Source organism: Diabrotica virgifera, chromosome 5 (genome assembly GCF_917563875.1).
Source record: "Diabrotica virgifera virgifera chromosome 5, PGI_DIABVI_V3a".
Classification (NCBI taxonomy): domain Eukaryota; kingdom Metazoa; phylum Arthropoda; class Insecta; order Coleoptera; family Chrysomelidae; genus Diabrotica; species Diabrotica virgifera.
The window spans coordinates 197,780,494-197,806,930 of NC_065447.1; the positions used below are offsets into that span (position 1 = coordinate 197,780,494).

Here is a 26,437-nt window from a genome sequence, read left to right on the forward strand (position 1 = left end):
AGTCTATATACTCAAATCTGAGTAAAGATGAAAAATATAAAGGCAGTTTTTGATTCAGAGTTGGACCACCCAACAATTATAAAACTTGGAATGTTATTTGGTGCGAAATTCATATGCGGAATGTTAAATATTCGTAGACCAAGAAAGACGACTTTTTAGTAAACTCAGTTAAAGAAGACTGATTTTAAAATGTTTTGTTAATGTATTATTAAATAAAAATAAAACAATTATAGCATATGGAATGTTATTTGGTGCAAAATTCATATACGGAATGTTAAATGTTCGTAGATCAAAAATGACTATTTTCGTCTGGTAGCACACAGCCCTTAACTTCAACAGAATTGAATAGCTGAAATATATCTAAACATACTAAACAACACTTGCAAGTCATTAAAAATTCTGCGAAAGCGAAACCTTAGTCAAATAAAGAAATAATGCCTCTCAAATCTATACCATTCGATTTATGAATTTCGCACCAAATAACATTCCATATCGGTAATAATTGTTTTATTTTCTTTAATAATACATTAACAAAATATTTTAAAATCAGTCTTCTTTAACTGACTTAATAAAAAGTCGTCTTTTTTGAATTTGCACCAAATATCATTCCAAATACTATACAATTATTTTATTTTTGATCTTTTTTATCTATTTTATTTTTATTTAATAATACATTAACAAGTATTTTAATCAATCTCCTTTTAACTAACTCTAATAAAAAGTTGTCTTTTTCGGTCTACGAATATTTAACATTCCGTATATGAATTTCGCACCGAATAACATTCGGTATACGCATTTGGCACCTCGCCGCCTATTGGTTGAAATATGACCGCGTGCTGCAAAGAACCAATAGAAAAGTGCTAGGTGCCAAATACATATACGGAATGTTTAGATGCGGACGGGACAACCTGTCACACTGCCAGGGAGTCTCTTCGTATACTGCGCTATCATTTTGGAAGTTGCCACTCATCAGAACTAACGCTACTAGATGCGTACATATGGGAAATGCTGAAGGAGCCAGACAGATTCACTCCGTCTGCCATTTCGGAATTGCGGACTAGAATTAAAGATTTTTTCGTGCCAGAGGAAGTATACTTTATGAGATGTATCTATTTGTTGTGCGTCTCTTTCAATTTTAAAAATTTCAGCTGGTATGTTGTCAATACCTGGGGCTTTATTATTATTTAGTGCTTTAATGGCATACATTATTTCCTGTCTTGTAGGTAGGTTTGTTAATTCATTACTCTGGTTCTCATCTTCTGTTATCGCGAAATCCGGTACTACAAGGGATGTGTTTGCTTGTGCTTGTTCTGTTATCAGACCCTCGAAATAGTTTTTCCATCCTGCTTTTATTGCTGCATCGTTACTGATAATTTGTCCGATACTATTTAGGATAATTGCCGTAAAGTTTTGATTGATTTAAACACTGTGAAAATATTTTTATAATGTGTTACTGGTACTTTTTTTTCAAATCTTTAAAATATCTACAGGTATTTTGTTAAAATATATAAATACTTTTTTATTTTTGGGTGTGGTAGTCAAAATAAAATAGGGCTTCGCTAAGGCTTACTATTTATCCTATTCCAAGATTTCGGAGGCGATTGGCTGTCTCAAGGTTCTACAAAAAAATTACTTGCTAAGTACTCAAAATGAATTACAAAATTTAAACTTACCAGAATGTTAGATTATGCAAAAAACCGACATACCTTAAAAACGAACTTATTGTTTAAAAACATTTAAAAAAGTTGAAGGGTTAAAAACCCATAACTAATTGTATAATTAAAATAAGAAAACGACATAATGATTGTCGTTATAAGTCTGGATCAACCCATTTCACGAACAGAAAGAGAAACAGAAGGAGAATTTTACTGTTTAAATAAGTAGAAAGTTATGAAAAAACTTTTGAAAGTGTTATCTGTGACTGACAGTTAAGTACCAACTTTAACTGTGCGGGAAATTTGAAATTTGTTTTATTTATTTATCAAAAAGAAAACAGTATTTAGCAAATAGGTAGGTTCAGAAAAAATATTTACTGATTAATAGTGAATTTGATCAAACAATTAAAAAGGAGAGAACATTAAGAGAGATTACTGAGATGCAAAATCAGATTAGTCGAAGGTCAATATGTAGTTGTAAACTTTACTAATATTCTGGATCTCAGATCTCTTGTTAAGATTGTTGTCATCACTTTTGCTGATATGTACCATCTTCAAGAACGTTCTTTTGAATTTATTATTTTCTCTGGCTAATATTTTACCATTGCTAAAATCTATCTTGTGGTCTAGATTGATTGTATGTTCTGCCAAAGCACATGTAGGTTTATTTAATCTGCAGTCGCTCTTATGCGAAATGATTCGACTAGACAGATTTCTATTAGTCTCACCTATGTAGGATGCTGGACATTCAGTACATTAAATGCGGTAAACCACATCTGTGCTCTCTAATGTAGTTAAAGGTTGTTTGATTTTACTATATAACTGACGTATAGTTTTGATGTTTTTATTAGCTATTTTGATGTTTTTAAATACCTTTTGTATTTTTGGAATTTTATTATTTATATGTATACTTTTGTGTGATAGTACATTGTAATATATATTTATATTATAGGTAGCTGTAAGTCGATCTAAGGACGTTGAAGTCTTCGGACCTCCCATCAAGGAAGGCGCCATCTTTCCGAAGGGCAAAGTGTTCGCTGAATTTCTGCTCGCCAAAGTGGTGAACGCGGAGAATGCCGCGCATCGATCCGAAAAATTCGTCACGATGGCGACGAGAACGCGGCAGGAATACCTAAAAGATCTTGTACAGAATTATTCAACGTCTACAATTGTCGACACTGGACAAAAATTTTGTGAGTGTAATGATTTGTTCGTAGGTACAAAACTTTTAACAGCCATGGATTTGCTTTGGTGGTAGGAAAATGTAACAAGTAAGAATCGGATGTTATGTAGCCGAATTTGCCGAAACTTAATTTAACAAGTTAACTCCTAATAACCTATAAATCATCTAACCTTGCATTTTACAAATTTTACCTTAAAATTTAACAAAATTGGCAAACTAAATTTAGCACATTAACCAATAAAAATAAACAGTTAAGTACAATTCGCTGGTACCTATGATTAATGTGATTCCTAATACATTTCCAATGAAAATAATAACTCTTTGATAAGTATTGGCGATTACAATTTTTTTTATATGCGTATCTGCGAAGATTATACATAACTCCCAAAATAATTATAATGAAAAGATTTAGTTCATAATAGATGCCGACGAAAACAATTATTTCCCTTTCTGTTTCTGTTTCTGTCGACGAAAACAATTATTTCTGAGAACTTTTTACTAATTATAATTTTCGTGGACCCACAAACAGAAATGATGTTTTTTGCCGATACTCCTCAAAAAATATATTTTTTCGCTAACACTTTATTAAGGATTATAATTTTCACAATCATACATAGTGCAGTCACTGAAGGTGGATATGAGCTATTACCTCCGATTTCGTTGAACCTCCATCGATTTGCATGAAAATTGGTGAGTGGTTAGAGGATATCTTAAGGAACAAAGGTGACATGGTGCCAACTTGCGCTTTTACCCTGGTGGTGGATGCCACCCCTTCTCGGGGGTGAAAATTATTTTATCGAAAATAACCCCATAATTCGATAGAGGGACAAATTCTAAGCAAAATTTGTTATATGAAGTTATTAAAATAAATCAAAACTTTTTGAGTTATTAAAGATCAAAAATTTTAATTTTTCTTGAGAAAAATGCATGTTTTTAACCGATTTTTCATAAATAACTCAAAAACTATAAGTTTTTTCAAAAAAGTTATTATTACCAAAATTGAAGCCAATAAAAAACTAAATAAACCCCTTACTATAAAAACCTTTAAATGTTAACTAAAAGTGAGTTATAGGTAATTGAATGTATATTTTTTTCGGCGAGTAAAAAAATCTAAGTATTCGAGCTGAAATAACGGGAAAATGATGCATTTATAACATAAACTTATTAAAGATTTGTCAAAGCACTTAAAAATATCTATCAAATGAGCCCCCGAACATGTTGATAGCATTAAAATTTACGATCCAAAATTTTTTCAAAACTTATCTTTTAAAAACTTTTCCAAAAAATGTTATTGTTTTTTTTTAATAACTTCGTTCATTTTTACGATATCAGGGTCTTCTAAAAACCGTTTAAAAGATAATTCCAAGGGCTATTTAAACTCGTTAAATTTATTCTTTTAAACCCCTTACTTTTTTTAAAATAAAAAGTTAAATGACCCCGGTTGCATGGTTCTTACAGCAAAATTTAAGATTTAAAAGTTTCCATCTCGGTTATTTTTTACCCTATAGAAATAGTGAAACAGGTAAAATATTTGACACAGACAAAACTAAAATTTGGCTATATATAGTTTTTTACGTATACTGAGTATTTTTGGAGTTATTACCAAATGAATATGAAAATTACAATAATTTTAAAAATTATGATTTTTTAAATTATAACTTTTTTTCAAACCATATGCATTCTCAACCAGTCAAAATTATTGAAATCATTACTTATGCTGATATAAAGAAGTTCTTGTAAGGATTACTATAAATTTTAATTTTTGTGGATGTTTTGTGTATGTTTAATTTTTCACTTTTTCCTAAAAAATTCGAAAGGGTTCTATTATTTTCATCATAACTTGCTTAATTTTGACGCTATTAACTTGTTCTGAAGCTCATTTGATAGGTATTCCGAAGTAATTTGACAAATGTTTAGCAGGTATGTTTTATACACTGCATCGTTTTCCTGTTAGTTAAGCTTGAATACTTAGATTTGAGTACTCGTCGAAAAAAATACACATTCAATTGCCAATAACTCACGCAGAACTAACATTAGCTTAGTTCTTTAAGTAAATAGTGTATTCAGTTTTTTATAATCTTCAATTTCAGTAATAATAACTTTTTTGTAAAAGCTTATAGTTTTTGAGTTATACGTGAAAAACCGATTTAAGACATGCATTTTTTCACGAAAAAATAACATTTTTGATCTTTAATAACTCAAAATGTGTTGATTTATATTAATAACTATATAACAAATTTTGCTTAAAATTTGTCCCTCTATCAATTTTTGGTATTATTTTTAATGAAATAATTTTCACCCCCGAGAAGGGGTGGCATCCACCCCCAGGGTAAAAGCGCAAGTTGGCATTATGTCACCTTTGTTCCTTGAGGTATCCTCTAATTACTCACACATTTTCATGAAAATCGATGGAGGTTCAACGAAATCGGAGGTGAAAACCTTTACTGACTCCACTAACATGTATGATCGAAAATCATATTTTTCGCGGCGTTCATTGAAAGTTCTACTCTTAACGGCAGTTTTCGGAGTTATACTTTTCGTAGACGGCGCGGCTGCGAATTATTAGCAGATATTTTCATGGACGAATATTTGAACCAAACATTGTTCATGAACATGACCAACATCCACAGTATAGTGGACATAATGCAGATGATGTGTTCCCCATTTGGCCTCACGTACCAGAATTGATGAATAAATTTCTAATGGACATCAACACTACAGAAGAATCAATCAAATTCGACATGGATAAAGAAAATAACAACTCACTTCCTTTTCTGGATGTGAAAACCAACCCTCACCAACAGATATTTAACTTACCACTCAAACCAAAACATAAACATCGAAAAGGAATTGTCAAATAATTATATGGCAGAGCCCAAACACCCGCTCTAATGAAAATGCATTTCAGGAAGAAAAAAACCTGCTAACAAAGATTTTAACAAAAAAAATTATTACCCGTTATCATTTATAAATAAGACATTTCACAAGATTGAAGAAAGGAAACAACAAAACACCGTACATAATACAGAAATGTCCACAAGAAGGGATTTAAATTTGACAAAAGAACCATAAGTAAAGGTTCTTATCAGAAAAAATTAAAAGGATAGGAAATAAGGTACATCACAACAACATTTAAACAAACTACACTGAGATCTATTCTCCTTAAAACCAAACTTAACAATACACAGGAGAAAATGTGTGTGAATGAAAACTTTTTACGCGAGAGAAACCGCTATACCACGAGTCTCAGAATAAACGAGCATGAAACATACAAAAACAGAGACTTCGACTAATCACAGATATGCAAATATGTCTGGGACAATGAGTACAGAGTATAATGGAAATATCCATCACTAATCATGAAAGAAACATACATGAAAAAGAGAATAATCAAAGAAGCCGCTCTCATCTCACTTAATGAAGAAAAATGTGTAGCAAACCCATCAGCTAAATGTAGCAGGCTGTGGTTACCAATACTAAAAGAGGAAGTCAACAAAAAGAACATACCAATGTTAGCGGATTAATGGAAAGTCAAAGACACATAAACAATTTGTACATAATATACAACACGCAATACAGAAACATATATGAAGGGTATATAATCAAAACTCGCTTTCTCCATCCATGGCCGAAATTGAGGTGTTTATATTTTCTGAATCTGTTCGTTGAACTCTACACGAATCCAGAACTAGTTAGATTCAAAATTAGCTTTATCCAATATAAATTTAATGTTAAAAGAAGGCTTTTGAATCAAACCCATCTTTCTCCTATGACAGTTCTGCGTGAAACCCGTCTTTCTCCAACCGACGAATAGGAAGCGTGAAAAGTGAGTGGAGGGGACTCACACATATTTAATTACTCTATGTGTTTACTACTTTTATCAGCTATTAACTTGTAATACTAACTATTTGCATAGTTTTTTTCTTTTAATAGTAGTATTACAATATTTTTCTTGTATTCCTAATGGATATTCAAGTGACTCCTGTAGGACCTGGTAAAAAGGCAAGGAAAAGAACACCGATGTAAAATGAATGGGCAAAAACTAAGAAGAAGAAAAACCTGTAAGTTGAGAAAATTACGAATTATAGGCATGACCTTCCAAGAACTATACTGTCATTGGAACCGAGTACCACTATCAAACTAATTACTTTTATTCTATTAAAACCTGTAAAAAACAAAAGTTGTAAAATTCCATCTCCAAAAAAGGGAATTGTTTCAAAACCTGCTTTCTCCTAACGAGTCTTGCTTTCTCCAAACAAAAATGCCAATTATTTAATTATTGACGAAAGTTGGATTTCACTCATTATGGAATATCAATTTATATGGTTAAATCCAGCAATTGCAATTGCAACATAAACACGATTCATTCAATATGCACAAAAAAGTTAAAGAAGCTGCAGGCTTATACAAACCTAGAAGAGTTGGGTGTTTGGCAGATAACCAAGGCAAACCACTGTTAAGTGTGGAAGAAAAACTAGACACGTGAAAGAAATATGTGGAAGTAACTTGCAGATGAAAGGCAGAATACCATTGAAGACACTGAATGCCAAACAGTACCCCCGGCCCCCGATTACTATTGAAGAAGTCACGTCAGCTGTTAAAACAACTAAAGATGGTAAAGCTGTAGGGCCTGTCCAGTCTTATGTAGAATTCCTAAAACTTATGGATGAACAAGGAATAAAATGGATAACAACTGTATTCAACAAAATATACGTAACTGGAAAAATACCCCAAAGCTGGTTAAAGTCGATCTTCGTAACTTTACCCAAAAAAGTAAATGCCAAAACATGTGAAGACTACAGAACAATTAGCCTAATGAGCCACTTGCTCAAAATGTTTCTGAAAGTGATACACGGCAGAATATATAAAAAAAATGCGAAGAACAGGTATCATGGACGCAGTTTGGATTCCGCGATGCCTTAGGCAACCGAGAGGCTCTATTCGCTGTCCAAGAGCTTATGCAAAGATGCAGGGATGTTGACTGTGACGTGTATATTTGTTTTATCGACTACAAAAAGGCGTTTGATAGAGTAAAATATGATAAACTCATAAACATCTTGAAAGAAGCGCTAGTAGATGATAGAGACTTGAGAATCATATATAATTTGTATTACAACCAAACTGCCAATATTAAAGTGGATGACCAATTAACAGAGGCAGTCTCCATAGATAGAGGAGTGAGGCAAGGTTGCATCCTGTCCCCGATGCTGTTTAATATATACTCTAAATGTATCTTCGAGCAAGCGCTGGGAGAACTACAGGAAGGCGTATTAGTCAATGGAGTGCGTCTGAACAACATTAGATATGCCGACGACGCTGTAGTTTTTGCAGACAGTCTAGATGGTTTGCAAAGAATAATGTCGCGCATATCAGATATAAGTAGAGAATACGGACTTGATCTCAATACGAAAAAAAAACAAAGTATGCTTTTTCTCATGAGGATCTTTCAGTGCGTCACAGTTTTTCGATTTCTTTCTAACGCATTAAATTGTATGTGACAGAAAAAAACGCACGTCGGTGATTACATTTCGTCGGTGACATTTATAACATTTATTCTAGTTGTCAATAGATGGCGCCATAATTGAAAATAAAATAATTTGCGAATCATATAATATATCTACGAATATAATCTGAACATTTTAAAAGACTATGCAAATCAAAGAAAATACCATTTTATAAATGCAATAAACACAATTGATTTCCAAATTGCAAATAAAATTTGACAACTGTCAGATTTAACTAAAATGTCATGTCACTAAAATGAATATTATCACGGACTTACCTTTTTTTCTATCATTTGTGACGCACTGAAAAATGCTCATGAAAAGAGGCATACATGGTAGTCAGTAAGCGCGAAATATTAAATACACAGCTTTTGGTTAACCAACAACTAATTGACAGGGTCGACAGCTACACATACCTTGGTACCAACATAAACAGCCAGTGGGGCCACTCAAGTGAAATAAAACGCATAGGAAAAGCGAGATCAGCGTTCATAATGATGAAGTCTCTTTTCAGAAGCCACGATTTACCTGTTGCTACCAAAATCTCTATCATCAGATGCTATGTATTTTCTACGTTATTATACGGAGTAGAGGCCTGGACACTTTCCGAGGCTTCTTTGAGAAAACTCGAGGCATTCGAGATGTGGTGTTAGAGGCGCATTTTGAGAATTTCGTGGGTGGATCGTGTAACCAATGTTCAGGTTCTACGTAGAATAGGCAAGTAATGCGAGATTATTAACACAATCAAAGAGCGCAAACTAGAATATATTGGCCATGTTATGAAGAATGAACAGAGATATGGCTTGTTACAACTCATTCTTCAAGGCAAGGTATTTGGAAAGAGTCCCTTCAAGGACCAGGGAAAAGAAGAATATCTTGGCTTCAAAACCTGAGAAAGTGGTTTAATACATCGACAACCGGACTATTCAGAATAGGTATGCAAAGAATAGAATGCAAAGTTAGGATAGCCATGCTGATCGCCAATATCCGGAACGGATAGGCACCTTAAGAAGAGAAGAAGATGGTTAAATTCTATAATATAAAACTTAAATCCATGTGATAACTGTAACGGCTTGTGTTTTACAAGTTTTTAGCGATTTGTGACAAACAAAAATTTTGGAGAAAGCGAGTTTTGATTCTATACCTCTCATATTGTCCTGCAGTTCTTGTAGCATTTTAATGCAATTTAGTATTTTTGGTGTGAATAAGTCACATTTTACTTTAAAATTAAGTTTGTTTGACGTTTTCGGTCAAATAAACTAAATTAACTTATTTTTATTCGAAACGAATTTAAACATTTCAATGATTACATTTTCTTACTGCTTACGCATGAAACAGCTTACTTATTTGCTAATTCTTTTATCTTTAAGACAATTCGATTTATTTTGCATTATTGTTACAATATGTATTTACTTTTATATTTTATATATTTAGCTGCATGCTTTTTATTTTATTTTATTTTTATTGCCAAGTCTTTATTTCTATTATTCGGGTTAAGTATATTGTAACATTTGAATTATTGATTGGATAAAATAAAGCTTTAAAACTGTTTAACTATTGATACGATGAACATAATCACCAGAAGTTCAAAGAATATCTGTAACATCTACATATCTAGATACTGCTTGCTACTAAAATTTTGTTCCTCATATTTTGGTAAAACTAAGTTCTTTTTGGTAGTACGATCTCATTCGGTTCAGGATACTAACAGTTTTTATTAAGAAACCCTCATAAAATCGTGTTGTCTGTTTGCCTGCGAAATAAATCTTACAGGAAAAGTTACAGAGGCTTAAAAGTTGAAAAAAATTTGATGAAAAATTTTCTTTATAAAAGGTATATTTATTTTAAAAATAAAAAATTAAAAGGTATATTTATTTTAAAAACCCTAAAAAGGGCTAAAAATACAACAGAACGTTTTCGCTCTCTAAAAAGAGCATCATTAGTGGTCTTGCAAGCTTTACATGCTGTGCCACCAAAAATACATCGGTTAAAACCGTTTAAATCGTTTAAATACAATGTGAGACTTTAATATAAATATCGATGGGTTTTTGACAAAACATCGTAACCGACAAAACGCACATTTTACAGGAGACGACTTTTTCTTCTACCGACTTGTTGGTTAATATAATTAAAAGTTTGAAACTACGATAAATTAGTACATAAAAATATATTAATTTAAGAAAAAAAACTGTAATATAACATTATTTTACTAAATTATGTAACATACGATACTTTGTTAGACCTTGTCTGTGTAAATTTTAGTTGAAGCTTGTCGCTTAAGATAAACATACGATAGTTTCAAGCTATCAATCTATAAATGAATATTCATAAATAACGCAAGTCTCTTAACAGAAAAAATATTTTTAATAATAAAAATCGACAAAGAAAAATAAAATTTAATACGTATATTAATCTGTGACACTCTGTGACACTGTATTAAATGATGTTCTATTAAAAAAAATCTCAAAAATTAATTCAAATGGTACGACGTCCCTAAAAATGTAATTTTTGAAAACTTCGTAGTTTTACAGAATTATTATTATTATTATTATTATTATTACATAGAAATAAGGGCTGGGGTCATGGAGACCCATAAGCCCATTTACAAGATAAATGAAATAGTACCTACATTACAAAAATTAGTTTCGCAAATAAACTATAGACTAATAGATTGTGCACAACACTAATCAGTTTACAAACAGATAACTGTCTAGTTGATTTTTGAAAACATTTATAGATGGAGAATTTATAATTTCCGTTGGGAGACTGTTCCATATACTAAAAATACGATTACACAGAAAATGTTGGCGCCTTATCGATGAAAAGGGTTCCTTCTTCAATTTCAAACTATGTCCACGTAGTCTGCCGTGATCATCTAAAATAAACAAGTTTTGCAAATCTCCATATCCATACTTTAAAATTCGAAAGGTGATAATTAAGTCACCACGGAGTCGACGAGCTTCAAAAGTTGGTAACCCTGCTAAAGAAAGTCTTTGTTGGTAATCTGGCCTTCTTCGTTTGAAAGATAGTCTGGTGGCCTTCTTTTGGATATTTTCGAGAAGAGTTCTATCGCGCACTAATTCTGGGCACCAAACCGTTCCACAGTACTCCAGTAGGGGTCGGACATAAGTTTTATACAAACGGATAGAACCCGAAAATGATATTTTTGTAAAAGTCTTACTAAGAAGGTATAACTTACTATTCGCTTTTTTAGTAACGTTTGAAATATGCTCCGACCAACTCAAATTTTCAGTAATTGTTACACCAAGGTCACTATATGATTCCACGGTATCCAGTAAATGCCCGTCTATCGAGTAAGACAAACGAGGGTTATTTTTTCCCAAATGTAAAACCACACACTTATCTCTATTTAGAGGTAACATCCAATCCGAACACCACTTGAAGATCGAATCTAAGTCACTTTGTAAGTCTTGCCCATTGAAAAGTGGGTCAGCAAATATTTTTGTATCGTCTGCGTAGAAAGCTTTCTTAGATTTGATATGAGATTCAAGATCACTGGCATACAACACAAATAGTAGTGGACCCAAAACAGATCCTTGTGGAACACCACTTAAAACCGGTTTTTTAGATGACAGCGACTTGCCAACTCTAACACAAAACTCCCGATTTGTTAAAAAATCATTAATCCACTCAAGAAGTTGTCCGCGAATGCCGAAATGTTCCAGTTTATACATCAATTTTCTTCTTGGTACTCGATCAAATGCTTTTGCAAAGTCTAAATATATTACGTCCACAGGTCGTTTTTTATCCAATGCTGCTGTCCATTCATTAACACACCACAGTAAATTAGTCATGGTTGATCTACTTTTCACAAAGCCATGTTGTTGTAGAGGAATAATATTTTCTCGAAGTAAAAATTCTGAAAGACACTCTGTGATTATTGATTCCATAACTTTACAAATAACAGGTGTAAGGCTTATTGGTCTGTAATTATTGGGATCTAACTTATTTCCTTTTTTAAATATAGGTGTCACCGAAGCGCTTTTCCAAATTGAAGGCAAAGAGTGTGCATTAAAAGATGAACGCATCATTAGTGATAGTGGAACAGAAAGGACATCTGAACATTTTTTCAAAAATAATGTAGAGATTTTATCGGGCCCTGGAGATGAGTTGTTTTTTAACTTGTCAATATGGCGCTGAATTATTTCAGGTGAAAAATCGATATAATCAATTTTGGGAATAACTCGTGGATTACTGATTATAGGAAACTGATTTTGAGACGGTTCAATAGCAAAAACTTTAGAAAATGTATCTGCGAGAATGTTAGCGACCTCATACGTATTCTGACAAATCGTTTCATTATTCTTTTTTAACAGTGGAATGGACACTTTAGAAGACATAGCAGACCTAACATATTTATACAGTTTTTTAGAGTCGCTGCAGCTTACAATAGATTCTTCATATGACATTCTGGCTTCATTAATATACTTTTTTAAAATTCCTGTGTAGTTTTTGTGAGTTTGCAAGTCACGTGTATCACCTGTACGTTTATATTTTCGCCATAACTTTCTTTTGTGTCTTATAAGTGATATCAATTCACCGTTAATCCATGGCTTAAGTTTGTTCCTATAGTAAGTTTTTTTTGTAGTGTTGAGTCTTTTGTAGTTGTCAATGATGTTTATGAAATTATTCCAAACTTCTTCCGGATGTTCTAGACTTCCCAGTAATAACGGCCAATCAACATCACGCAATTGAGGGGAGAGGTTTTCAAAATTTGTTATTTCATGTATAACTGTATTTTCACTAAGATGATTATATTCCGTAATAAACTGTATGTTTGTCGTGATAACTACATGATCAGAATTGCCGACTGGAGTGCGAATCACCGGATCTGTAAGCAATTAGTCATCATTTGTAAAAATCAAATCTAACGTTGATGGCAAATTGTTTATTCTGAAACGAGTTGGATTGGTAATCAATTGGTGTAGATTAGAACTTTGAACAAAGTTTGTAAAAATGTTTCTTGCATTTGTTTGTTCATTGCTTATAATAGTCAAAGGCCAAGAGATATCGGCAAAATTGAAATCACCAAATAAGACAAGGTTTTCAAGGTTTGAAAGGTATTCCATTTTTTCAATCAGGATTCGGTCATCCTCTAGGACAGTACTACCTGGACGATATAGGCACGCCAAGTGAATAACAAGTGAATTAAGAGAAATTTTTAAACATAAAAGTTCAATGTTAGGTACAACAACATCCAGATGAGCAACAGAAAAAGTTTCAGAAATTTCTAATGACAGGTATATGCACACTCCTCCCCCTCTTCGATTCCTGCGATCAAATCTGTAAAGAGAGTATTCATCTATATTGTATAAATTGTCAGAATCTTTTTGTGTCAGCCAAGTCTCGGTGATTAGTATTATTTTAGGTTTTAAATCCTGAATATAACATAATAGTTCATTAAATTTAGAATGTAATGTCGCTAAATTGGTATAAAAGCAGAGCCAGTCGCAAAAGCAGGTTTTTTTAATATTATTGTCGAAAATTAGTAATTTTTGGTATACCACGTATGTATTTTATTGTTAAATTTTGCTCTCCGTTTTCTTTTCTAGTCTCTAACTCAGATCGCAATTCTTTTAAAACGTTAACTTGCATAGGTGTCTTATCGTCAACAATGGATACATTTTTTGTTTTTGATTTTTCTAAGAGTTTCCTTTTATTTCGTAGAATTTGCTTAGCTTCATACTCATTATTCATTATCATTTTAATCATTCTAGGAAATCTATCACCAACTTTGCCTACTCTAAAGAAAGTAACCGGAGTAGCTACCACTACTATTACTACCACTTTAAGAGGGTATTACTCAAGTTTGAACAGATATTACAATTTTATGGGTGTTTTTTAAAGCTTAAGATGTAATGTTTAAAATGCACTAAACTATTTTGCTTTAGACATGAAATAAACAACTTCTTTTTGAGAAAATTAAGAAAGATAAAAAAATTGTAATACAATAATCCAAAAATATCAGTTAAAAAAATGTTTGTACAAAGTCATCAAAACCTTTTTCTGTACAACTTACCTAAAATAAAAGACAGATCACATGCTATGATTTTTTTGCGACGGATATTCTTGAGTTGGGATTGATTTCATGTAATCGAATGAACTATCTTTTAGTAAAGTCGTCCCAGGAACGCAACTCATAAATATTGGCGATATCATTTTAAAGTCCTACTTTAAAATGTATAATATACGTCTGAATTGCCAATATAAATGAGTCAGATTAAATAAATTATTAGAAGAATTTTTTTACTTAGCAACAACATGTTTGTTTTATTTTAATAGTATTTTGTATTTTGACAACGAAACGCGATTTGGGCTTCGAAACGTTAATAAATATTTTTTTTGGTAAAATTGTGGCTTATTTCCCATTATAAATAGTTGATTACCTAAAATACATTTAATAACAAGCTTAAAAAATTATAAATGTAATTTTTTTGAGCTCTAATTTTTATCTGCGTAACTTGGAACCTATTGATAACTTTTTATTATCAGGTAAAAAAAAAACTATCACATATTAAATTTTATTAATTTCATACGAGGTGTGTCAAAAAATATGAATCTGGTTCAAGAGTAAAGTAACTTTATATTTCACAATAACGAAAATTGTTAATAAAAAAAGTTGTTTGGAATTAAAAACTATGTTTCAATATTCGTTCTATATTGACTCTCCTACATTTGTTTCAGGTTTCAGCGAACTTATTACAAGTTGATATATTTTTGTTGCAAATATAATATTTATATTTGCACAAGAACAACTAAAAAACATAGGTTATGTAATTACCAAATTAGTAAATTAGACTTCAAATTCTATTAAAAAGACAATAAACCATAAAAACAAGTATTAAAAACTTATCTGTTAAGGTTAGGAAAACGTCCTGATACCGTCGGTCTAGACGGTCCAGTTGGCAAAGGCGCAGTCGATCGACAAGTTTAGTGGTTTTCGATCGATGGTTCGAGCCTCAGCCAGGTCAAGAAATTATTAAAAGGCCAACGCCGTAGTATAAAACTCAATAGAGTCTACGGCTTGGTTTGGAATAAACTGGCGTCTGATCGGCCTATGGAGGAGAGGTACGGCAAGGTATAAGGGCTTGCGGCTTGGTGATACTCCTCCATAGATCCCTATCGAAGGGCGTTGACGCCTAAGAACGGTGTATATACATTAAAAACTTACCACCTCTATTGAATAAGAGGTTTTATCAAAACTACCACTATTTTCGTTTTAAATTGTTCTAGCGAAATAACATTTGCACTGATTTCTAACACATTTAAGATAAGACTGAGTAATCCTAACGGTCATTTTGGTCATTTAATCTTATCGTAAGCGGCAATATATGCAAACGTAACCGACAAGATTTATGGCGTTTACTATCATCTGTCGGTACTACCTTGCCGTTTACGATACCAAAGGCACAAAATGAGGTTGAAATGCGGTGGTTACGATAAAAATTCAATTCAATTTTAGGCACTTAGGATGTTATTATGGGAAAAATAATTTTGAATCAGCTGTAAACTATCTTAGGAACCATTTAAGATAAAAATCCCATTTTCGGAAAGTTGATGCTTACGATGTTTTGTCAAAAACCCGTCGATATAATGTAATTTAAATATAATTTAATCGATATTTAAACGGTTTTAACCGATGTATTTTTGGTGGCTTAGCATGTAAAGCTTGCAAGAACACTGGTGATGCTCTTTTTAGAGAGCGAAAACGTTCCGTTGTATTTGTAGCCCTTTTTAGGGTCTTGAAAATAAATATGCCTTTTATAAAGAAAATTTTTCATCAAATTTTTTTGTAATTAATGTTATACAGCCAGCCACAGGAAATTATTCCTTGTGGATCTTAAAAGTTGGTACATAGGTTCCTCCTGATCAAAGGAAGAAATGGTAAAAGATTACCAAAGTTGCAGATAACTCCGGGTAGAGAGGACATATACTTAAAACTTGGTATATACACATAGTTTCAAAAGTTATGCATCACCCCTCGTATTCACGATGTTTACGCTTTTATAAATCCGTATCTTTATCACATATTTAATGGGCCTTTTTTTATAAAAAATATGTATACCATTTTTGGTTTTTTATTTTATTTGATTACCCCTTTAATTGACCTGGTTTTGCCAAGGTGTAAAATTTGAAAAATTTATTCTAGCGAAATTTTTGAAAACGTGATTAAAAATGAATCGTACTTTAATTGTTCTGAGTTGGACCGTATAAGAGATCGATTTAGTTGAAGAAGGCCATTCACATCGGTTCGTAGCGGAAAGAGTGGGTGTTTCTCAGAGTGATTTCTCACGGATATGGAATAGGTTTCTGGAGATAAACTCAATACGGAATAGAGCTCGGTCTGGTAGACCCCGAGTTATCAATGATCGACAGAATAGATATATCAGAATTTCCATCTGTAGAAATTCCTCTATGTCTGTACCAGACCTCCAAAGAGGATTCAGGCATTCTACAGGAGTCAGAGTATCGTTGGCTACAATAAGAAGAACAATTTTAGACTCGGGTTTGAGGAGTCGTCGACCAATAAGAGTTCCTCAGCTACAATCTAGACATGTTTTGGACCGCCTCCAGTGGGCTCAAGAAGACACACAGCTCCAACAACAGTTTTGGAATTTTGTGCTTTTTTCAGACGAGACCAGAGGCGAATTCGTGTGTGGCTAGTTGTGCAGCTCTTGTTGGCTCTCGCCACACACGAATTCGCCGGTTATCACTATATAAACAGATTCTGGTCTCGTCTGAAAAAAGCACAAAATTCCAAAACTGTTGGGGGAGCTGTATGTGTTCTTGAGCCCACTGGAGGCGGTCCAAAACATGTCTAGATTGTAGCTAAGGAACTCTTATTAGTCGATGACTCCTCAAACCTGAGTCTAAAATTCTTCTTCTTATTGTAGACAAGGATACTCTGACTCCTGTAGCATGCCTGAATTCTCTTTGGAGGTCTGGTACAGACATAGAAGAATTTCTACGGATAGGAATTCTGATATAACTATTCTGTCGATTATTGGTAACTCGGGGTCTACCAGACCGACTCTATTCCGTATCGAGTTTGTCTCCAGGAACCTATTCAATATCCGTGAGATATCACTCTGAGAAACACCCACTCTTTCCTCCAGGAAACGCTGTGAATGGCCTTCAACTAAATCGATAATTCTTATATGGTCCAACTCAGAAATTAAAATACGATGTATTTTTAATCACGTTTTCAAACATTTCACCAGAATAAATTTTTCAAATGTTTACACCTTGGCAAAACCAGGTCAATTAAATGGGTATTCAAATAAAATAAGAAATCAAAAAAAAGTTTATTTTTTATAAAAAAACGCCCATTAAATATGTGATAAAGATACGTATTTGTAAAAGCGTAAACATCGTGAATACGAGGGGTGATGCATAACTTTTGAAACTATGTGTAGTTAGTTCATTTAGCAAATAAATACGAGGATTGTCCAATTTCGGGTTAAAAGATAAATACTTTTGAAAAATACACACCCAATATCATCGAGATACGTCAAATATGTATAAATTGCTAGTATGTTGCAGGTTAGAACTAATTGGTTTGTGCTAAATTGATTTGATTGAATTAATCAAGGAAGTGAAAAAATTGTACATAATATATCAAAGTCTGTAAAAAGTCTTTATTTCCTTAGCTAAGCGCTTTCGACAAAATTATCATCCGAGCTAATGATCAATAGAACCAAAAATACCACCACTTAGGGTTATGTGCGTGAACCTCTTGACTTAACCTATCTGCATTACATGTATAATATATAATATATGATATATAATATATAATATATAATATATAATATATAATATATAATATATAATATATAATATATAATATATAATATATAATATATAATATATAATATATAATATATAATATATAATATATAATATATAATATATAATATATAATATATAATATATAATATAATCATGTATAATCATGTATGTGTATGTACTCTAGTTGTCCTCCGTGCAACCCCCAAACAGTAAAAGCATGACAAAAAGGCCACACAAACGTTACAAACATCAACTTTGTTCATGGCGTGGGCATATCACCCAACTATTATGGCCGAAGAAGAATAGTTGACTCGACTACGATTCTCTCGTGTATTTTTTAACTCTGGCTTATTTATTACACTTGGCATTTGACATTCATGGTCAATGCATATGCTTTTTTAACCAATAAGCACCTTATGCACATATTTTGTACATGTATAAATTTGATGTATTATATTTGTAAACTATTTTTAACATCTGATTGATTAAAATCGAATTGCCTTACTGACCCATCATTGAATCTAATACGCTGTTTATTTTCAGCAATATTTAGTAGCAAAAAGAAGGAAAAATTCCGTCCCCGGTTCATACCGGACCTATGCCAAAGAGGTGCCATTTTATGGCAAGTATTATTAGACGATAGTGGACAAGGACAACAAATAGAATGTTTCCTCGGTATTTCTTCGGATACGTTTATACTTATCGAAGAAATATCTAGACAGATAGTTTTTGTAACGCCTTGTAAATCGATCCTGGGATGGTCACCTCAGACGAACAGTTTGAGGTTGTACCATCACCAAGGGGAGTGCATGACGATTCACATGAGGGATTCTCATGGAGACAGGGACGAACTTATGGAAATCATGGAGAGGTTGAAGGCTGTTACTTTTGGACACCTAGCGCAAGAGTTAACGATTAGGTAAGCATCCTTTTATTTTTCTTCTAGCTGTAATTAAATATGCTTTTATTTTAATAACACAAGTCCTTGTGTAATATAAAACAAATGGAAACTAGAAGTTTTAAAGTATTTGAGTGCAATGTTTTCTTCATGTAGTGCTTATCCTTAATGGTTTGATTACACGTAACGAGTACAGTGGCGAGACAGCAAACTGTTACTAGACCGAGACAGTGGTGAGGGCGAGAGATGGTTTATACGTATTTGGCAATTTTTGAATTTTGAGGCGAGTCAGTTCAGTTTCCATTCACAAAAACAAGTAGTGTACTTATGGATCGTAAAGCTAACATTAAAAATATATCAAACTGCTTATACCACTACTTATACAAGAATTGACGGATATATTATGAGAAGGAGATAAGCGTCTTTGGACTATAGACAATGGATTAGACCAAATCTGGCTGCTCCCGATTTATTCGATTCATTGATTGTTTTATTTCTTGTCGAATGTTTAATTTCTTAAATGTCGAATTTGTTTTTTTTTATTTGACTTCTTGAGTTTTAAAACCAATATTTATTTAAAAAAGACTAAGTTTTCACTCTAATGGCATATAAAACAGCATAATGCTATTCTACATCCCACCAGAATGAAAACAATGGGAACCTTCTCTGGTTACACCTCCGAGGCTTCTACAATTTGCAAGCCATACGGATGCTGAAACTAAGGAAGATGAGGGAATTCTACAATTTACAATTCACGTCCCATCTGCTCAGCGCGGTAATTGAAAATGGTTATTCATTTTCAGTATTTATTTCTTCTACAATCGATATATGCTGCATCACATTTTTGTTTATTTTTATACTTCAAAGATTTGAAATTTCATAAGCACGGGTGTGACTTATCTATACAATTGAACTAAACTTTTTTGTCCTATCTGAGTTCCATTTGTTAGCTATTTTTGAGAATCACAAATCACATTGATTAACACAAGTCGTCGCCTCTGATGAAGTGGTAGGTAATATGCACAGTTACACAGCGAGTGTTGTTTTACACATACCGAGTGGATTGGCGAGTATACGATTGAAGGGTGGGAGGTCGAAGACTCGGCCTAGTAAATAGAACAAGATCCGAGTGATTGTCTCGCCATATGACTGGGTCGAGTGCTCGGCCAAGTACTCGTTAGTATGTTTATACCAAACGAGCACTCGGCCGAGAACACTGTCTCGCGACACAGTGTCTCCCGAGTGTTCTCGGCCGAGTGCTCGTTTGGTATAAACATACTAACGGGTACTTGGCCGTGCACTCGACCCAGTCATATGGCAAGACAGACACTCGGATCTTGTTCTATTTACTAGGCCGAGTCTTCGACCTCCCACCCTTCAATCGTATACTCGCCAATCCACTCGGTATGTGTAAACAACACTCGCTGTGTAACTGTGCATATTACCACTTCATCAGAGGAGACGACTTATGTTATCAATGTGATTTGTGAGTCTCAAAAATAGCTAACAAATGGAACTCAGATAGGACAAAAAAGTTTAGTTCAATTGTATAGATAAGTCACACCCGTGCTTATGAAATTTCAAATCTTTGGAGTATAAAAATAAACAAAAACGTGATGTAGTCTATGTATCGATTGTAGAAGAAATAAATATTGTTGGTTTTAAAACTCAAGAAGTCAAATAAACTAAAAAAATTAAATTCGACATATAGACAAGAAATAAAAAAAAATAAATGAATCGAGAAATCGATTCGAAGAAATTCATTGTCTATATATAGTCCAAAGCCGCTTATTATTATCTCCTCATAATATATACGTCAATTCTTGTATAAGCAATGGTATAAGCCGTTTGATATATTTTTAATGTTAGCTTTACGACCCATGATCCATAAGTTTTTTTGAATCGTGTTTTTGTGAATCGAAACTGAACTGACTTGCCTCCAAATTCCAAAACTGCCAAATACGTATAAACCATCTCTCGCCCTCACCACTGTCTCGGCCTAGTAACAGTTTGCTGTCTTGCCACTGTACTCGTTACGTGTAATCAAGCCATTACGTGTAATCAAGGTTTAACTGATGTTGAATTCTAATATGGCTGTTCTGTCTTCATTGACTGTTGCTCTAAAAAGTAGTAGTAATTAGGTTGAACTATATTGCGTAGATTGTGCAGCCATCCTTCCTGTACTTTTTATGCATACCTTGCTTTTTATTGTGGATTGGAGCTGGTCATATTGTTGTTCATTGCCCATCATATAGCCAGTATATTCTAGTTTGTCATTTTAAGTTTTTTCTTATTTTGCGATCTTTCCTCATTTATTGCATAATCACTTCATTCGGAACTATGTCCATCTCAAAAAATCTTACTACGTGTCTGTCACACGGACGCCATTTTATAAGATTGCCCATTGGGTTCATTATAGCAAGTAATACATCATTTGAAAGTTCATTTTGAGTTTTCAAGAACACCTAGGGAACTAAATAATTCGGACCCTATCCAACTTACATTACAAAATTATGCTCGTCCGTCGGTTCAGTTACTCAATATAGTAATAGTTTATTAATATAAACAAAATATGTAGCGGCAATTATTTAATTAATAATCATACTTGAAATGAATATTTTGAGACTTTTCCAATAAATTTAAATTTTTAATCATAACGTTACTTCTCTTCTTCTTGTAGTGCCTATCCATTTCGGATGTTGGCGACCATCATGGCAACCTGTACTTTGCATACTGCTGCTCTGAAAAGATTTGTGGTTGTTGTGTTGAACCACGTACTGGGAGCATCCATAAACTACGTCGTAAAAAAATTGAACTTTTTAATACCCTCCCCCTCCGTCGTTTAGAGACGAGCCCCCCCATGTCGACGTCGTCATTGCAACTCACGACCCCCCCTTTCATTGATAAAAAAAATCAATATTATTTCTGGTTTTTTTTAAATAAAATATGAGGGGGCACTCGTAAAATCTTGGTCCAATGCTATTTAAATGCATTAATTTTTTTCGAATCCTGAGAAAACTAATATTTGAAAAATTTAAACGTAGAATAAAATATTACATTATTACCGAGGGCTCAAAGTCCCTTAGAATAAACAAAAGGTTTCTTTTGAATGAAATATTTGAAATGAAAAATCAGACTAAATTTTCTCTTTTTTTTTCACCCCTGTAACTTAAATAATACCGATTTACTAACTAGATAGAAAACAATATTTTATTTCTATTCGTTCTTTCAGAACTGTTGTTTCACACACACTATGCAGCACATAAATGAACTAACAATTTAATATTTTTTTGCTTCCAGACGTTGCTCTGTATATAGAACCGATTCGATTGTTTAAACTCAAAGAACAATGTCTTATTGTTTGTTGTCCTGTACAAAAGTGCTACCTAATATTATTTTAATGCTGTGACTGATAAAAGCGAAATGAAAAGTATGCGATAAAAGTATCTACATATGTGTAATAGAATTATTCTTTTTCTGCTTCCTCCTGCGTAATTTTTAAACCATTGTGTATAATTTCACGAGATTATGGCACTTAATTTTCACGGCACTAATATTCATGTTTATTTAAATAATATTAAATGTATTCTAAATCAACAACTATTCGACGATTTTATCTGGCAATGTCGCAAAACCACTGATTTTGTGCATAATACATTTTAAGTGGATGTTACTCTTTGCACCAACACGTTCAACTGAAAGCCCCTCTCCTTGATTAGCTACCTAGTGACCTTCGCGGTTTCACATATTTCTGTACTACTCTACTGCCTGCCCAAATACACTTTGCCTCTGACCTTGGGGTGCGCAATGGTTTTTGATGGGCCAGAGTAGGGAGACGCTACTTTCTCTCAGCCGCGATACAACTATTTCTCTCTTTCTGGCCATGCTATCTCTTCTTAATTTGTGAATATTACGCTTAAAGGGAAATTGGATCGTCTGTAATATATCATATTAAATAAAATATATCTTTAAGAATATGTTATTATGTTTGCACAATATTTAAAATTGGTATGAGATAGTGTTAATCATATAAACTATCTAAAAGAAAGTTATATTATCCTGACTTTGTGTTTCTAGAAAGCCGAACAGTGATGGGTGAGTTGATTGAAAATAAATTTAATTGGCTATAAAATTATTATAATAATGGGTTTTATTTGAACGAATTAGCTAAATATATTTCTAGCAGCATGGTTTTCTAGCTCTAGCAAAAGCTTTGAAAACTTAGTTTTCTGCAATAGACCAAATGAAATTCATTAAATTCCAAATTTTCAATGAAATAAATTATTTTAATATTAATAAAAATTTAAGACTAAGTTACACTATATACAAACTATAAAATTGTACTTAAAAAATTAGTCATTACTTTCACGTTATTATTTTTTGTTAGTCAATCAACAAATCATTTATAATTTTGCATGGTTTGAAAGTACATATAGCTTTTAGAGTTAGTTGATATCAATTCGCGTTTAATGTGCATTTTTAAACTGTATTTTGAAGTGTTATTTTCATCACGTTTTTCTTTATTTTTTATAAATTACAAATAAGAACATGTACAAATACTAAATTTAAATTTGACCCATTTTTGAAAACGTATTGATATATAAAAGAAGTGCGTCAATCATTTAATTGTAGTTGCCTACGAGTGGAACACTAACAATATGACAAACCTGAGTTGAAGTTCAAAGAACCTTAAGCCTCAAAGAACTACTCGTTGGTAATTATTGCTTTTCATTAATATATTTATGTTTTCATTTTGAACAAAATTTAAATACTATCCGAATTATCTTGCAATGGATAGTACATATTGTTGCATTACCTGCCAATACCCCGATGGGAAGCTAAAATTCACAGCGTCGACCGTAGCAGGTACCAAACAAAACCTGGGGCTAGATTCCGTGCACTGGAAGGTAAATAAGTAGATATCTACACGTCGCTTTCTATCGATGTCAATTGTCGTGAAAATATTTGAATTTTTAGCTTTAATTGAATTATTTTCTAGTTTTTCTAGGTTATACTCTAATTGATGCTGAAGTGACACTTAGTAAAACAAGAAAATATTGGAATTAAAACTAAAAATTCAAATATATTGACATTGATAGAAAGCGATCGGCGTTAGCGATTGTAGACAGAATCCCACACCTGCCTCTCGAAGAATCTAGATGTTCGATAAGGTTCCGCAGACTGGATGTCGCCGAAACCGAAAGTTCCAGAACAGAGGCGTACTGGTATATAAGACAGAATTTGTGTGGAACGGATTTAGTGACAGTTTGACTTTATAAAATAAATGTTATAGAATAGTTTGTATAGGTGGTTTTTTAAACGGGAATGTCCAGTCATCATTTCAGTGACCGTTTTGATCTCTCGTTTATTGAGGTTCATTAAATGTTCGTGAGTTTTTTATCAATATTCTTGATTATTGGACATTCTTACCACTTGCTCTAAGTTCTTGTTCATTCGGTAATATTACAGTTAAAGCAAGATAGTTTGTACAGAACTATATAAACTGTTTGTTTAATAAATGTAATTATAAAACTTTTGTCATATCTTAAATTGGTCTTCATTAATGATTAATACTGTTTTAATATATCTGCACCTAAATATCTAAGCACAAGCTTAACCTACATTAATATTCTTGATTATTGGACATTCTTACCACTTGCTCTAAGTTCTTGTTCATTCGGTAATATTATAGTTAAAGCAAGATAGTTTGTACAGAACTATATAAACTGTTTGTTTAATAAATGTAATTATAAAACTTTTGTCATATCTTAAATTGGTCTTCATTAATGATTAATACTGTTTTAATATATCTGCACCTAAATATCTAAGCACAAGCTTAACCTACACCACAAAGGACCATTTACATTTAAAACCAGGTGGCGGTGGTGAAAGCATTTAAAGGATTTTGAGTTATAAAAAATGTTACTCTAGATATAATTGAGGCCATGAGAGCCAGAGTGGCCTAACTGATTTTAACATTACTTTACATATCCAAAGGAAATGGCAGAAGCTAACAATGTCTGATTGTTTTAGTAGTTTTATGTTGACCAAGAATCATTATTGGTCAACATACAATATTACTAAAACAATCGGACATTGATAGCTTATGATCATTTTCTTTGATTATGCAAAGTAATGTTAAAATCAGTTAGGCCACTCTGGCTCTCATGGCGTTAATTGTACCATATATAGTCCAGTCGGGTTAGACGAAAAACGGGCCGAACCTTACATGCCTAGCTGCCCGAATTTTATTATTCTAACCTTTAGAGAGGATCAGTAGTAGTGTAAATTTAAAATGGCGACTGAATTCCGTCGTTGCGTTAGCCGCCATCTTGCTTTTAAAAGAAAACCAAGGTGGCGGTTTTTGCTCAATATCTCCACTATTTTCAACTTGGACAAACATGGTAAAAACTGAAATTGTTGCAAATACCAGTTAAGGGGAAAATAGTGGAAAGGAAGGAAGCATAAATACTGAATTATCTCGTTTATTATTAACTTTACAACATAATAGAAACAAAAATGGAGAGAATTATATTTTATACAATTCTGATCTTTAATTTTTTGCTAAAATCAATATTTGAGGTCGGACGTATGCGGCAAAGGCGCGAGCTTAAGATATTGCGGAAAATGGTTATAAAGAAATAATTGTTTTTGTTCAATATCTGGGCCATTTTAAACTTTTCAACAAAATGGTAATGACTTAAATTATTGCAATTTCGATTTCCTATAATTTTTTCCTTGTAAATTTTTTCGTGCCGTCGATATTTTCCGAGTTGAGGGGAAAATAGTGACTAAGTATAATTATTGAATTATATGATTTATTATTAACTTGACGACAAAAATGCATAAATGTACGCAAAGAAAAACAGAGAAAATTAAATTTTATACAATTTTGATTTTTTTGATTTTTTGTGCTACCATCAACATGTAAGGAATTGCGTTTATGACAAGCATAACGAGACACAAGCGATTAACGTACCTCAGACGTTGACGTCATCAGCAGCAAACCAGAAACAAAAACGAACCTAAGACTAATATTGATTGTAGCAATAAACTGAAAGAAATCAAAATTGAAATGAATGTCGACTCGATTCAAGTTCTCTGTTTAACCCAGGTATGACAATACCAAAAGGCACCGCTAGGAAAATATTCCAGTTGGCGGTTCAGAGAACCTGTATGAAATGAGTCGACATTCATTTCACTTATTACCCGTCAGAGGGCGTTCTAACCATATTACGGTATAAATAGTTTTTTCCACCTACCTCTACCGAAAGTATACTTTTCCGGACCTGATTATAGGGAGCAAAGTTGTACTTTTCCTCCCTAGGGAGGAAAAGTAAAAGAGACGTCATGGTATTTTATTCATGAAATATAACTTATTGACGCC

The 26,437-nt window shown here is 32.8% G+C and overlaps 1 protein-coding gene across 7 annotated transcripts in view; it reads left to right on the forward strand.

Moving 5' to 3' along the window:
- LOC114324811 (signal-induced proliferation-associated 1-like protein 1) overlaps window positions 1–26,437 on the forward strand; it is a 449,432-nt gene that overhangs the window by 384,270 nt on the left and 38,725 nt on the right. For 2 of the 7 annotated variants that reach the window (XM_028272736.2, XM_050651736.1), the window contains exons 11-13: window positions 2,608–2,872; window positions 18,696–19,071; window positions 23,128–23,145. In XM_028272736.2, the coding sequence (XP_028128537.2) occupies window positions 2,608–2,872; window positions 18,696–19,071; window positions 23,128–23,145 (659 nt within the window). The remainder of the gene's footprint in view (window positions 1–2,607; window positions 2,873–18,695; window positions 19,072–23,127; window positions 23,146–26,437) is intronic. The other 5 variants (XM_050651737.1, XM_050651738.1, XM_050651740.1 and 2 more) reach the window with 3 other exon arrangements.